The 12,970-nt window shown below is 64.2% G+C and overlaps 1 protein-coding gene across 1 annotated transcript in view; it reads right to left on the bottom strand.

Annotated features, from left to right (window-relative positions):
* The window catches only part of ABR (ABR, RhoGEF and GTPase activating protein), a 23,320-nt gene extending 10,356 nt beyond the window's left edge, over nucleotides 1–12,964 (bottom strand). The window contains exons 1-15 of the mRNA XM_026861496.1: nucleotides 12,685–12,964; nucleotides 10,781–10,885; nucleotides 10,064–10,249; nucleotides 9,139–9,246; nucleotides 8,426–8,486; nucleotides 5,960–6,012; nucleotides 5,657–5,797; nucleotides 5,194–5,315; nucleotides 4,911–5,076; nucleotides 4,670–4,792; nucleotides 4,315–4,390; nucleotides 4,060–4,164; nucleotides 3,485–3,559; nucleotides 3,240–3,337; nucleotides 2,996–3,127 (exon numbers count right to left, since the gene is read on the bottom strand). Of these exons, the coding sequence (XP_026717297.1) occupies nucleotides 2,996–3,127; nucleotides 3,240–3,337; nucleotides 3,485–3,559; nucleotides 4,060–4,164; nucleotides 4,315–4,390; nucleotides 4,670–4,792; nucleotides 4,911–5,076; nucleotides 5,194–5,315; nucleotides 5,657–5,797; nucleotides 5,960–6,012; nucleotides 8,426–8,486; nucleotides 9,139–9,246; nucleotides 10,064–10,249; nucleotides 10,781–10,885; nucleotides 12,685–12,798 (1,665 nt within the window). The 5' untranslated portion in view covers nucleotides 12,799–12,964. The remainder of the gene's footprint in view (nucleotides 1–2,995; nucleotides 3,128–3,239; nucleotides 3,338–3,484; nucleotides 3,560–4,059; nucleotides 4,165–4,314; nucleotides 4,391–4,669; nucleotides 4,793–4,910; nucleotides 5,077–5,193; nucleotides 5,316–5,656; nucleotides 5,798–5,959; nucleotides 6,013–8,425; nucleotides 8,487–9,138; nucleotides 9,247–10,063; nucleotides 10,250–10,780; nucleotides 10,886–12,684) is intronic.
* Nucleotides 12,965–12,970: the final 6 nt, after the last annotated feature.

Raw genomic sequence — 12,970 nt, forward strand, 5'->3', positions numbered from 1 at the left:
CCCCCCCCCCGCCGCTATCCGCACTTTTCCTTCTCCTTCAGCCGCTTCTCAGCGGCAGCCGCTGTCCCGGGGGGCATCGCCGCTGTTGGCCGCAGCATCCCCGGCTCCACCGAGGAGCCGGGCTGGCTCTGCTGGGCTCAGCGAGAGGCACGGGGATGGGACTTCTGGGGTCTCCCCTTAGACCTCGGGACCCCCACGTGCCCCCTCAGCCTGCCCTGGCCCCGTCAGCCCCACTGCCAGGGGGTGATGCGGTGGGGCAGGGGGCGATGCGGTGGGGCAGGGGGATGGGGTGCAGGCAGGGTTCTGCCCTGCGCCCCAGCCCTGGAGGGGCCCCTGCCTGCTGCTTCCCCTGACAGGCAGGGACATGGCAAGGTGCAGGACTGGGAGGGAACTGCACTGACCCCAGTCCACCTCTCAGCAGCCCCCTGAGTCCACACAGGTCACGCTGTGGATCCCTGCGGGTTTGGGGAGCCCTGACAGCACAGATCTCCAGCCCTCAGAGCCTCCACCGGCCCAGTGAGGGGGACAGATGGACAGGCAGCTATTCCCTGCGGGTACAGCAGGCACCGTGCCCATGACAACACAGGCTCTACTTCAACAGTGCATCAAACGGGGGCTGAGGAAGGGGCTGCTCCATCCTGCCCCACCACCCCGAGACCCCCTCATGCACCTGCTGCCCATCTCCTTGCCCACCCCAGGGCATGGGGGCCAGATCCAGCCTCTGCAATGGGGGCACAAGTGCTCGCAGTCCGCTCTGCCCACCCCCAGCATCCGTCTGCCACCCCACCACAGCACCAGGCACCCCTGCCAGCACCCGCTGGACGCAGCCCAGCTGCTGGGAGACACTGGGACAGCTCAGAGCAAGGCTGAGCCCTGAAGCACCAAGGACACACGCTCTCCATGGGGACACGAGCCCCCCATGGCATCTCGACCCCAACTGCAGCATGTCCCAGCCTTGGAAACCACACACAAGAGTTTAACAACAACAAAACGGGATTGATGCCAACCAGGAGTCACAGCAGAGCTGTCCCCACGCCCAGACCCACGGTGGCCCAGGCAGCACAGGGTGCCCACTCCTCACCAGCTACTGGGGACAGGGCTCGGGGTACAGGTCCAGCGCTCACCACGCTGCAGACCCCTCATGCTCAAGAGGAAGCTGGTGCCAACCTCGGCCCCTCCATGGACCCAACCGCATCCTCTGTGCCGGCAGGACGTGACTCCCACCCATGGCACCTCGGCAGCCTCAGGAGGCCCCCGATGCTCCCCACAGAGGGGCTGCAGCATCCCCCTCGCACACTGACCTCCTCCCGCCAGCCTGTGATGCTGATAAGCTGCTTTCGTGACCGACCCACATGCCTGGGCCATCAGATTAGAGCTGGGCAGCAGGCACAGTGCCAGCTGCGAAGGGGGGGTTCAGCCATCTTGGCAGCCCCCCCACACACACACCATGGGCCTTTGCCAAGCTGCTGATGCCAGTGCTCTGTCTCCCACTCCTGCTGCTAACTGGAACCAGCAGCAGCTCATGATGAGCTCAGGGACTGGCCGGGGTAAGGACCATCCCAGGGCAGAATCTTTGCCTGAAGAGCTCAGGGCAGAGGGCAAGGGGGCAGCGCTGGGGCTTGGCCACAACCCACAGCTCCACCACCATCGCTGCCTGTCCTGCCCGTAGCTGTGCTGCCCCGACTCCCAGGGCAGGGGCTGAGCTGTGGCTCTGGGTGATGGCAAGACAGCCCCAGCCCTGACACTGCCCTATCCAGCCAGGTCCTCCTTGCGATAAGCAGCCCCAGGGACTCTCCCCTGTCTCCCTTTCTTCCCCCACAACTTTTGCACAGCAGGGACAAGCTGTGCTGTCCCCATCCCGACCCCCGCGTCTCTCAGTGTGACTCATGTTTGTTGACCCAGGCTATTTCCGAGAGCGCAGCTGGACTGATCCCCGTGGGGCGTCGAGCTCCTTCCCTGCCCCAGCCCTCCCGCTTGGCCCAATGCCACCCCCACATCGCTTTTTCCCTGGGGAGAGGGCAACAAACGGGTGATTTGGGGTATGAACAAGCCTCTGGTGAAGCCAAGTCCCCATCTCCCATCCTGTGCTCGGTGCAGTGCTGTCCCCCTGCGCTGTCCCCTTCCCAGCAGCATTTCCGTGCTGCTCCCTGCTCCCCCAGAGACCTGCCCTCAGCCACTTTCCCACGGAGCAGGCAGCCCTTTGAAGTGGCCTTGGGTCGAGGGCCATGTCCCAGGCATGACACTGTCCCCAGCGCAGCAGGGGAAGGGAGCCCAACCAGGGGTCCCCACCAGGAAAACACAGGGGCACCCCCATTCTGAAGCATCCCCCACTGTCCTGGGCATCCCTGCAGCCTGGCCAAGAGCAGGGGCAGGGTCTGGGGGATGCAGGGTCTGGGAGCTGCCTGCCCCCCCCTCATCTTCCCAGTCCTGCTCACCTGGGAGCATCTCAGGGCAGTCAAGGCCTCCATCCTCCCTGCATGGCAACCACCAATCAGAGGCAGCTTAGCTGTTGCTCTGGAAACCCCTGTTGCTATAACAGCGGCTGATGGAGGCACAGGAGAGGCAGATGGTGGCAGAGGGGGACATCCACGGCTGTCAGGGAGGGACAGGGGGGCTGCACGCTCAGAGGCCTCCCTGGGGTGGGTGCCAACCCCCTCCCTGCAGCCTCCCAGGGCCACAGAACTGAAATGCTTCCAGATCAGCTGGGGCTGGACCTGCATCTGGGGGGTGGCCGCTGGCCTTGCCACGTCCACAGGACCCCCTCTCACTTTGTCCCACCTTCTCCCGCAGCCGCCCTGGGACCATCACCCACTTTGCTGCCATTCAGTCCTGAGCCACAATCCCTGTACCCCGCTCCCAAAAGCAGAGCTGCCTGCCCATGCTGCCAGGCATCTCCATCCCAGGCATCATGACAGTGCAACCATCCCAGCCCAGGCACCTGGCCCCAAGAGATCCACCGCTGAGTGAGAAGATAACCAAAAGCCCCAGCACATACCTGGATCTGCCCCTTGCCCATGATTTTGTCCACGATTTCATTGTTGTCCTTGTTGAGCTTGGTCTTGTCATAGCACTTCTCATAGCAGAGGATGCGCAGGGACTGGGAGCCCTCCAGCTCGATCTCAAACTCCTGGGGTGTGGAGGGAGGGTGGCTCAGCCTCAGCACCCCACAGCAGCTTTAAAACTAGGGCTGGAAGGAAAAGGGAGGGCACAGTCCCCTCCTTGCGTCCCACTCTCCTCACCTCATTCCACTGCGGCTCAGTGGTGTCCCGGAAAACCCTGGTCTTGGCTTTGCTGACGAAGTAGCCAAAGGAGTCCACCTCCAACGTGCAGTAAAGGTCTGGGGGAGCAGACACCGCTCAGCGCCCCAGGAACATCCCCACTGGCTCCCGAGGGACCACTGTGGGCAGCGCGGGGCCACATGCTGGACCCCAGCTCTTCCGATCACACCGGCCCCTTCCGAGCAAGGGTGGGCTCCCACACTTACTGGCAGACTGCTTGAAGCCCTTGGCGGAGTGGACGATGACATGCAGGAACCCGTAGAGCCCAGGGGACTCATCGTCTGTGGCGGGGAGAACAGAAGCTGTGTCAGGGCTCAGCTGCCACATTCTGTAAGCCAGCATGCGGGGTGGCTGTCCCCGAGGCAACCTTTGCCACAGCGAGCACTAGGTGCCTGCGGTGACACCCCAATGCCCCCAACCCCCCGAGGACTGTCCCTAAAGTCTACAAGAGGACGCATCTCCTGCTGCTCATCATCCCTGCCGAACATCCCGAGCATTCAGGCTGCTGGATATCCCTGGGGGAGGTTCCCAGTAGGGCTGGCTGGCTCTTGCCCTGGGGACACCTTGGGGGTGCTGGAGACACCTCTAAAGCAACCCCGTGTCGCAGCCGGGATTGCTCTGCCTGGGTGCCCGACTCTGCTCCAGCAGTGCCACCTGGTGGGTAGCTGTCCCCCTGCACAGCCAGGGTCCCCAGACAAGGACCCCGCTCCAACCGAGGGACCCCACAGCTCCGGCATCATCCAGAGACATAGAGGGACCCGCCAGCCCAGCAGACACTCACCGTCCTTATTGCTGGTGACTGGGATGTTGTGGACGGTGCGTAGCTTGAAGCAGGATCCCGTGAGCACCTGCAGCTCCACTGAGCTCAGGACAAAGGCCTGGAGGTCTGGGAGAGGACAGGAGAGGATCTTCAGAGGGACGCAGCCAGCGCTGGCCATGGGGACCAGAGAGCAGCAGGATGCAATCCTGCGGGACCTCCTTGTGACCCCTGCAGTGGCCAGAAGCCCCAGGCGGGCCTCAGCAGCCCCAAACTTACCCTTTTTCTGCAGTTTCTGAATGGCTTCCCTCCACTCAGACCTCTCATAGTCAGAAGACAACAGGAAGAGGTAGCTCTGTAAAAGAGAGGGTGATGCAGCAGGCTGTGCACAGGCAGGGCTGAACTTGGCCCCAAGCCCACCCTTCTCTGGACATTAGGAAAAAAAAAATCACAGAAAGAGCCGTCAGACAATGGAAAAGGCTGCGCAGGGAGGGGGTGGAGTCACCATCCCTGGATGTGTTAAGGGTTGTTTAAATGAGATGTTGGTGTAGGGGAGAACTTTGTAGTCGGGCTGATGGTTGGACTCGGTGATCCTGAGAGTCTTTTCCAACCTGAATGATTCTGTGATTCTCACCTTCCCATTGCGGTTGTGAATGCGGAAGGGGATGGCAGGTGAGTTGAGGAGCAGCCAGAATTCATTCTCAAACATCTTCTTCTTGAGGCGCTCGATGGCCCGGCTCTGCCCCTTGTTGGCCTTCTGCGGGCGGGGAGCAGACAGGAGCTTTCACAGGCGCCCCTGGCCCCCCATGTCCCACCCCTGACCCAGAGGAAGGCACCCACCCTGGCAGTGGGTCCCACCTGCACCCTCCTCTCACCTCCTTCTGCACCTCACTCTTGATGGCTGAGATCTTCATCTTCATGTCCTCCAGCTCATGGTCGGGGATGACGTGGACCTGCGGGCAGTGCTCTGACTCCTCCGGTGAGGGGAACACCAGGTCGGCCAGGGGCACGTACCACTTGCAGTCGTACTGCTGGTGCTTCCTGCGGCCGGGGCGTGGGCGCTGAGTGATGCCTGACCCCCTCCCCAGCACGTCCCCCAGCCCACTGGAGGACAGGGGGGTTGTGACACATTCCCACCGTGCCCAACGCTTTCCTTACCCCACCGCCGTCTTCTTCAGCTTGGCGCAGAGCAGAACGTCGGTGAAGAGGAAGACATGTCGCAGCTTCCGCGAGCCCTCTGACAGCTCCACCAAGAAGCCATCCTTGACAAGCTGCCGGGTCTGCGGGGCAGCAGGGCTGGCGTGAGAGCGGGCAGGGAGCAAAGGCCAACAAACCACAGGGGACGGATGCTCCTGTCCCTCTCTGTGGCTCAGCCACCAGGAGCATGGGAAGGTCCATGTCCTCTGGGGGCCATTTTGAGTCCCATATGCTCAGCAGGGTGCCAGCAAGCAGCAAGAACCAGGTAAAGCCCTTAACTTGCACACAGGACTGCGTCTAGAGGAAACCCTCCTTCTCCTGGCCCAGCACCATGGAGCTCCTCAGGGTGCAGACACCAGCCAAGGGCTGGCAGAGGGCTCAGCCCTCGCCCTGTGCCCAGGCACTGCCCACCCCGCTGGCTCACCTCCCCCTTGGGGGTGGTGACCGCTGTCCTCCGGGGGTCGATGTCCTCATTGATGCTGGAGAGGAAGTTCTGTGAGATGCGGAGGGCGTCCTGGAGCAGCGGGTAGTCAGGGTGGTCGGCCGGGGTGTGCTTGAGGAGGTCCTGGAAGGGGACAGGCACAAGTGAGTGGTCCAAGGGCACTGCCCTGCCTGCAGCACCCACCCCTGAGACCCCCCAGCAGCGCTCCCCATGGCTGCGGGTCCCTGGGAGCAAGGGGGGCAGAGCCCTCCCCTGCCCCCAACCCGGGACTGGTGTCACACTCACATGCAGGACGAGGGTGCTCCGTGTCACCCGGTCAATGGGTTTGTACAGCAGCGCTGTGGGGAGAGAGGAGGCGTCAGCAGCCACCCACCGCCGGGACCCCAGCCCCGCTCCCACCCACGAGAGCCAGCACGGCATCCATGGGGACAAGGAGGGGAGACCAGATGCCCAGAGACCCTCGGGTGAGCATCTGGGGTCTGTTCCACGTGGAGCCAGCGACAGCTGGACCGTCAGCGTTACCGCCAAGAGCAGTGCTGAGCCAAGGCTCAGCGCCGCAGCCCCGCGCCCTGCTGTGCTGGGGGCAGGAGAAACCACGGCGGGGCCGGTGTGCGGAGCAAGGGCAGAGCCCAGCGCTGGCAGCTGCCTGATGTGCCCCTGGATTTCAGGACTGCGCCCGGGGGCTCTGCCAGCACTGTGGGTGCCTGGGGGGTCCCTGCTGGGGTAGGAAGCCCAGACAACTGCCGCATGGTGCTTCCCGCATGGTGCTCTGCTCCAGCACGGCCCCGCATCAGCAAGTTCTGTCCCTGCCAGGGACAGGGCATGATGGGGACACCAACCCAGCCACCATGTCCTCCTCCCCTCTGCTGCCACAGGTCACGGGTGACAAAGCCAGAGGGGCCGTTGTGAACACCGCTCTGTCCTGACTGTGCCGGTGTGTCCCTCTCCGGGGTGAAGGGCCTCCCAGGCGCAGTGCGGGGACCGGCACGGCCAGCTTGCCGTGCGGTGGCTGCCGAGCGGAAGAGCCACGCGTCACTCCCACCAGCCAGCAGCTTTTTCAGTTTCCCTTTTGGCTCAGCGGCGGGTCCCATCTCTGTCCTGCCCCCGCTGGGCTCTACCACCTCATGGGACACCCTGTGTCCCCCCACCCCAGCCAGCCCTGGGTGCAAGGGGAACCCAGGCTGCTCCAGCAGCAGCAAAACCTCCACCTACAGAGAATGCAGGGGCCAAGACATCATCCCAATACTGCTGCTCCGGGTTCCCTCCTCGCACCCCCCCATAATTGCACGTGAGGCTCCGTCCGGGGCAGGGGGACAGAGCTGCCCCACACACAGGGCACAGACACCCCCTTTCCCCTGCCATGCACCCTCCTAGCAGGAAACCAGCTCCAGGGGCTCTTCAGAGGCACATTTCATCCCAAGCAGCTGGACCCTCCTCCTCCTCCCTGGCTCTTTGAGCAGGCAAAGGCTGTTCCCATATCTCCCCAGGCTGCTTACAGCCAGGCAGATGCCTCTGGGTTTTTCCCTTTGCTTGGGGACACTTCCCCAAACTGCCAAAGCCAAGCAGGGCCAGGCTTGTCGGGACAGAGAGAGGAGGAAAAGGTGCAATCACTGCTATGAGCCACAGGGGTTCACAGCCCCCTCCAGAGGGTGCTGCTTTGTGGCACCCAGTCCTGAGAGAGGGACCCCCACCCTGACAAAGAGTGGGTCTCTGCTCAGGAGATGAAGATGCAGGGCTGAACACTGAATCAGAGGCTGCATCCCCCACCACTCCGTGCCCCCGGTCCCTGTGGCTGCCAGTGGGAGCCCTGCTCCAGGATGGAGAGGGCAGGCAGAGTGCACCCCGCTTTCCCCCACCCTGGGTCCACGGCGAGGATGGACCTTCTTGCTGCCATCACTACAGGCACATGCAAAGCATGGAGGAGCCCCGGGAGGGGCTCTCCTGGCACAAGGGCTCCTCACCAGCACTTCCACTGGCCTGGGACCCACACGCAGGCAGCACGGGGCCAAACACCAGCAGGCAGGGACATGCAGTGCCTCTCCCCACCCCCAGCCACAGAGAGATGGGCATTCCAGCCCCACGATCCCTCTGGCAAGCAAATGGGGACCCCTCCCTATTGCCATGCCCGCGGCACAGCCCGGGCAGAGGGGTCCCCCCCGCCTGCCCCAGCCCCTCGCTGTCCCACTGCCGGCACGAGCCCCTGCCCAGCGGGGAAGGCGAGCGTGTGGCCGCATGTGCCGGAGCCAAGATGATTCAATAGAGCCTGGAACAAAGACGCTCCCAACTTCAGGCTGCAGAGCACGACGCAGCCTCCACCCCCCAGAAAGGACAGCCAGCCCCGGGGTCAGCACCCCCACAGCATCGCTCCCTGCCGGCACCCGAATTCCGAGCCGCCCCCCTCGCCTCACCATAGGTGCAGTTACAGCAGAGCCGGACGACGACGAGGATTTCCATGGCAGCCCCGTCTCCACGCAGCCATCTCTGCCGCTCCGTGGCAGCTCAGCCCGGCTGCGGCACGGCATCGGCCCCTCAGCATGGCTCTCGGCGCAGCCAGCGGGCGGGGAGGAGGGGGTGGGCAAGGGGTGGGGGGCTGCTGCACGCCCCCAGCATCCTAAAGAGCTGCGTGCCCCCCCTCCTCACACGGGAACACAAAGGGCTCCGCTGGCGGGAGCCGCTCAGTAATTCATCCGCGCTGGTCCCGCGCGCACACAAAAGGCTGCATCCCCCTCCCCACGCCCGCGCTTGCCGTACCCTCCATGGTGACGGACGTGTGGCTTTCCTTCGAGTCCTTGGGGCCCTTCACCTTCAGCTCCTAGGGAGGGAAAGGCCCATCAGAGCAGCCCATGAGGGGCTGGGGGAGGGGGGGGGGAAGGTCATTGCTCAAGGTCATGGGGTGTTCCCCCCCCTTCCTGCACCCTGATACCTCCCCCAGCACCAGGCTGGCCACACTAGAGGTCGCAGATGGGTGCCGGGGTGGGGGTGTGGACTGCACAGGAGGCTGCCCAGCAGTCAGGACATGGTGGACTCATGGGGCACCCTGGAGCAGGACACCCAGCCCCACTGCGGAGGGGCTGGAGGGAGCGGGAAGCCAGGCTGCACCCATACAGGTCCCTGTTTCTATAGGTGAGCCAGGTATGGAGATTCAGCCAGCAGATGAGCCACAGGTGCCCAGCACCTGACACCCAGCTCACTGGATGGGGCGATGAGGTGCAGGCTGTCCCGACATCCCAGAAATGATGGCAGTGAGGGCTGAGCCTGACCTGAGCTTGCACAAGGCAGGGGGCAAACCCTCGCAATATTCACAGACCACAACCCTCCAGCACAGCCACCGATGGCCCTGCCCCTGGGACAGTCCCAGAGTGTCCCCAGGGCAGGGAGAGCATCTCTGTGGGGCAGACACGGCCGGCTCAGCCACGGGGACAGCACTATCTGTCCTGTGCCGGGACAGCCCCAGCCCAGCTTACCTCTGAGATCTTTTGGAACTGGTAGTTGCTCTGGCTGCACTTCTCCGCTGTCTCCAGTGCGATTTTGTAGTTATCCACAAAGGCCTTGTAGACCCCCAGCTGGCTGGCCTGCGGGGAGTGGGGGTTAGCCAGGCACCCAGTGGGATGCTGAAGCCCCCTGTCGCATGAGAGGCCAGGCAACCACCCAGGGGTGTTGTCGAGAGCTGTCCCCTCCTGGCAGGACACTCTGCCAGACCATAACCAGCTGGGGGGCCACACGCTTGGTCCCCAGGGAGAGCCCTCACCCAGGGCAGGATGGTGGGGCTTCTGCCCAGCCCAGTGCCCCCACAAACCTCTGAAATCCAGCAGAGAGGTAACGAGTACCTGGACAACGGAGGCTAAAGCTACAGCCACTTCCTGGTACCCTTCAACCTGCCCTCTCGTCCCCACCTCCCCAGCATGGCCACAGCACCCATGGGCACAGCCCTTGCTCCCATCACAAGTCCAAAGCAGCAGCAGGACCTGGAACGTGACCCTGGGGAGCCACAGGCGCAGTGTCCACAGGCAGCAAAGAGACAGCGACCTCCTGCCTGTCCCCAGAGGGTCACCCCCACACCTGGGCTCCCACCAGCCCCTCGGTAGAACCACACCACACACCTGCAGCCAAAACCCTGCCATGGTTCCACCCAGGACCTGCCAGCTGTGGGCATCCCTGCTGCGGTGAGGGGCACGGAGCCTGCACTAACTCCCATTCTGGGATGGGAGGACTCAAGCAGGCAGCAGCAGCTGCTGCAGGAAGGGATGCAACAAGTCCCACGGCCACCGGTGAGCAAGTGGCAGGGTGTGAGCTGAGCCACGCCATGGGGCTGAGCCTCACAGCACGGTGCTCCATCTCCCCGGCCCTCCTCCTCTTCCAAGTGGAGCAAGCCCCCGGGAATGCGCATACCAGCTTCTGGAAGAGGTGGCCCATGGTGACGTTGCTGTCCCACTGCTGCACCTTTGGGCACAGGCTGTCATAGAACTCCTTGTGGATCTCGTAGATATCCTGGATCTTGTAGAAAATTGTCTCGATCTGCTGGAGGGTGAGGACAGGCTGTGACGTAGTGGCCGTGGCCTTCAGTGGCTTCATAGGCTGCCGAAGGAGAAGGAAGAGTGAGATGAGGGCTGGGAGAGGAACACAGACAAGGGGGATCTCAGCCAACAGCAAGGACTGCCCGGGATAGGTCCCAGCCGACAGCCGGACCGAGGGGCTGCTCCTGGCTTGTGCATCCCTACAGACTTCCCCATGGCGGCAGTGACCTCCATGTTGTGCAACAGCGTCTCTGCCACAAGGGCCAGTGAGTCCGCAAGAGGAAGCGGGGATATAAATACCTCCCCGCCAGGCACACTGGCAGCAGTGCAAGGCGAGATGGGGGTGGCTGGGCCAGAGCAAGGCTGGTTCTGGTGTGGCTTCTGCACCTTTGCTCCTGCCCAGGTAACACCCAGGCTAGGCCTGCCTGAGGCTGTCCAGCAGGAAATTACTCCATCCATCTGTCCGGCCATCCATCCATCCATCCATCCATCCATCCATTCATCCATCCATCCATCCAATCATCCATCCACCCACCCATCCCTGCTTGCAGACATCCCTGGAGGGGGTGTCTGGCCTGGGGGCTGTGCTCACCAACAAGAGGGCTTCCAGCTGGTTGATGTAGATCTCCTCGCTGGCCAGGAAACCAGAGAGCACCAGCTTCCGCATCTCCAGGCCTTTGCCAGCATCCCGCTCGCCCTGTGCAACACAGCAAGGAGTCTGGCTGAGCCAACAAGCGTCACGGGAGGAGACCCCTCATCCCACCAGCTCATCCCCGGCATCCCTGCGTGGGCATGTGTCCCTGCCAGCATTGAGGAAGCTCCGTGGCAAGGGCTGGGCACGTGCCTGCTGGGCGGCACAGCCAGGCTGGAGCCAGCTGGGAAGCCACGGGCTGTACTGGCTGCGCTCCCCTCCCAGCTCCCGGCTGGCGAGGAGCCCGGCACTGCTGGCAGCGCTCCAGGGCGGCGTGCGGCACGGCAGGACTCTCCCAGGGCAGAGTCCAGAGGCGCCCGATGAAATCATGCCCAGCAGTGGATGGTGCTGCCACATGATCAAGCACCACCCTTTTCCCCCAGCTAAGTGCCACCCCAGCAGTCATTTCCCAGTGGCACTGGGGCAGGTCCCGGGCTGTGCGGGTCCCGCTGCCGCTCCAGCTGCCGGCAGCTCAGCCCGTGCCCAGCTCTGTGGCAGTACTGATGTGCTGGTGGCACAACCCTCGTGGCAGGGAGATGGGTGATGTGTGGCTGGGCTGGGGGGACTCTGAGACCCTCAGTGAGGCTCTGCCAGCGCCCAGGTATGGATGCCACAGCCCCTGGGCTGCCTTGAACATCCAGTGTACCTTGGCCTTCCCCATTAAAAGTCACACGTGGGAACCAGGCTTTGCAGCACAGACAGGGGCCAAGCAGAGCCACGGGGATATTTGGTTGCCCCAGGCAATGAGCCGCTCGGGGTGGCTTGAGGGGGATATTGGTCTTGCCTCACCTCTGCCCATGCTGCCTGCCACTGCCAGCCCTGGAAGCTGCAAACACCGAGGGGGGCACAGACCTGGGGTGGGCACGGCCACTGATCAGCATCTCCGTGTCCCACTCTGGCATCCGCCAGCCAGCCCGGGAGGGGCTGCTGTGCCAGCTGGGGTGCCCACCCCATGGCCCCCTGCCAGGCTGCACCATTAAGGCTGGGCCTCGGTGACCAGCTCAGCAGGGGGGTGTGGGGGGAGCAGTTTTGTGTGCTGGGAGCTCACAGGCTCTGTGCCACCGATTAGTCACGGGCTCTTCCTGCTTCCCTCAGCCTGGGCCCTGCGCAGGAGCTGGGGCGATAAGGGGCCCATCCGCACCCAGGGCCCACAGCGCCCCACGGGGACGATGCCAGGTGGACCCCCACGACCCAGAGAGGCAACCCTAAAGCAGGGCTCGGTGGCCACCCTGTGCGGAGACCCCAGGGAGAGTGGAGCCGGAGCCCTCCTCCAGCCCTGTGCCAGCCCCCTGAGGACACCAGGGTGGGCGAGAGAAGGGTTCTGGGCTGTGCCTGCCAGCACAGGGGTCCCCCCAGGGCCACCCCCCAGCACCAGGGTTTGGGGCCATTCAGGGGTTACTGGTGGCCATGCAGTGGGGCAGTGGCAGCATGTGGTCCAGCCCCTTCCTGAGCATCCGGCGCAGGCTCTGCTGAGCCACACAGCTCCCCCACAGCAGCACACGTGGCCCCCGCTCCCCCACGGGAGGAAAGTGGGGTGCTTGCCCCACTCTGCACAAGCGGCCCGCCGAGCCCTCTGCACCCGATGCCAGGCGCAGCTCTGCCCCGCGCCCCAGCCTCAGGCAATCCCGGAGGAGCAGCGGGGCTGCAGTGATGCTCCCGCTGCCCTCCCAGCTCTGCCCCCCACTAGCAATGCCACACCGACCCAGGAGCTGCCCCGAGACCGGGGCGTCACCAGTATCAGCAAGACGTCCCTTGTCCCCCCTACCCACTGCCCAGCATGGGAGCGGGGCGCCCCCGCCGCCCACCTTCTCGCTGGCCGAGAACGGAGACGCGGGGCTGGTGGGGGTTCCCGGCTCAGAGTCATCTTCATCCTCCAGCACTTTGTCCAGGTATCCTATGGCCTCCTCTTCCTCCTCCATGGCTGGCCGGGCAGCGGGGGGCAGAGGGGACCCCACAAGGCTCCAGGTGAGGGGCTCACACGGCTGAGCCGGCCCAGCCTGCCTCGGCCCCGGTCGCCGGCCACCGCCGCGGGATGAACGGAGCCATTACGGGATCCCCGGTGCTCCCGCCTGCCCCAGCTCCGGCCTCCGG

Source organism: Athene cunicularia (assembly GCF_003259725.1).
Source record: "Athene cunicularia isolate RWA chromosome 19 unlocalized genomic scaffold, athCun1 chr19_part1, whole genome shotgun sequence".
Classification (NCBI taxonomy): Eukaryota; Metazoa; Chordata; class Aves; order Strigiformes; family Strigidae; genus Athene; species Athene cunicularia.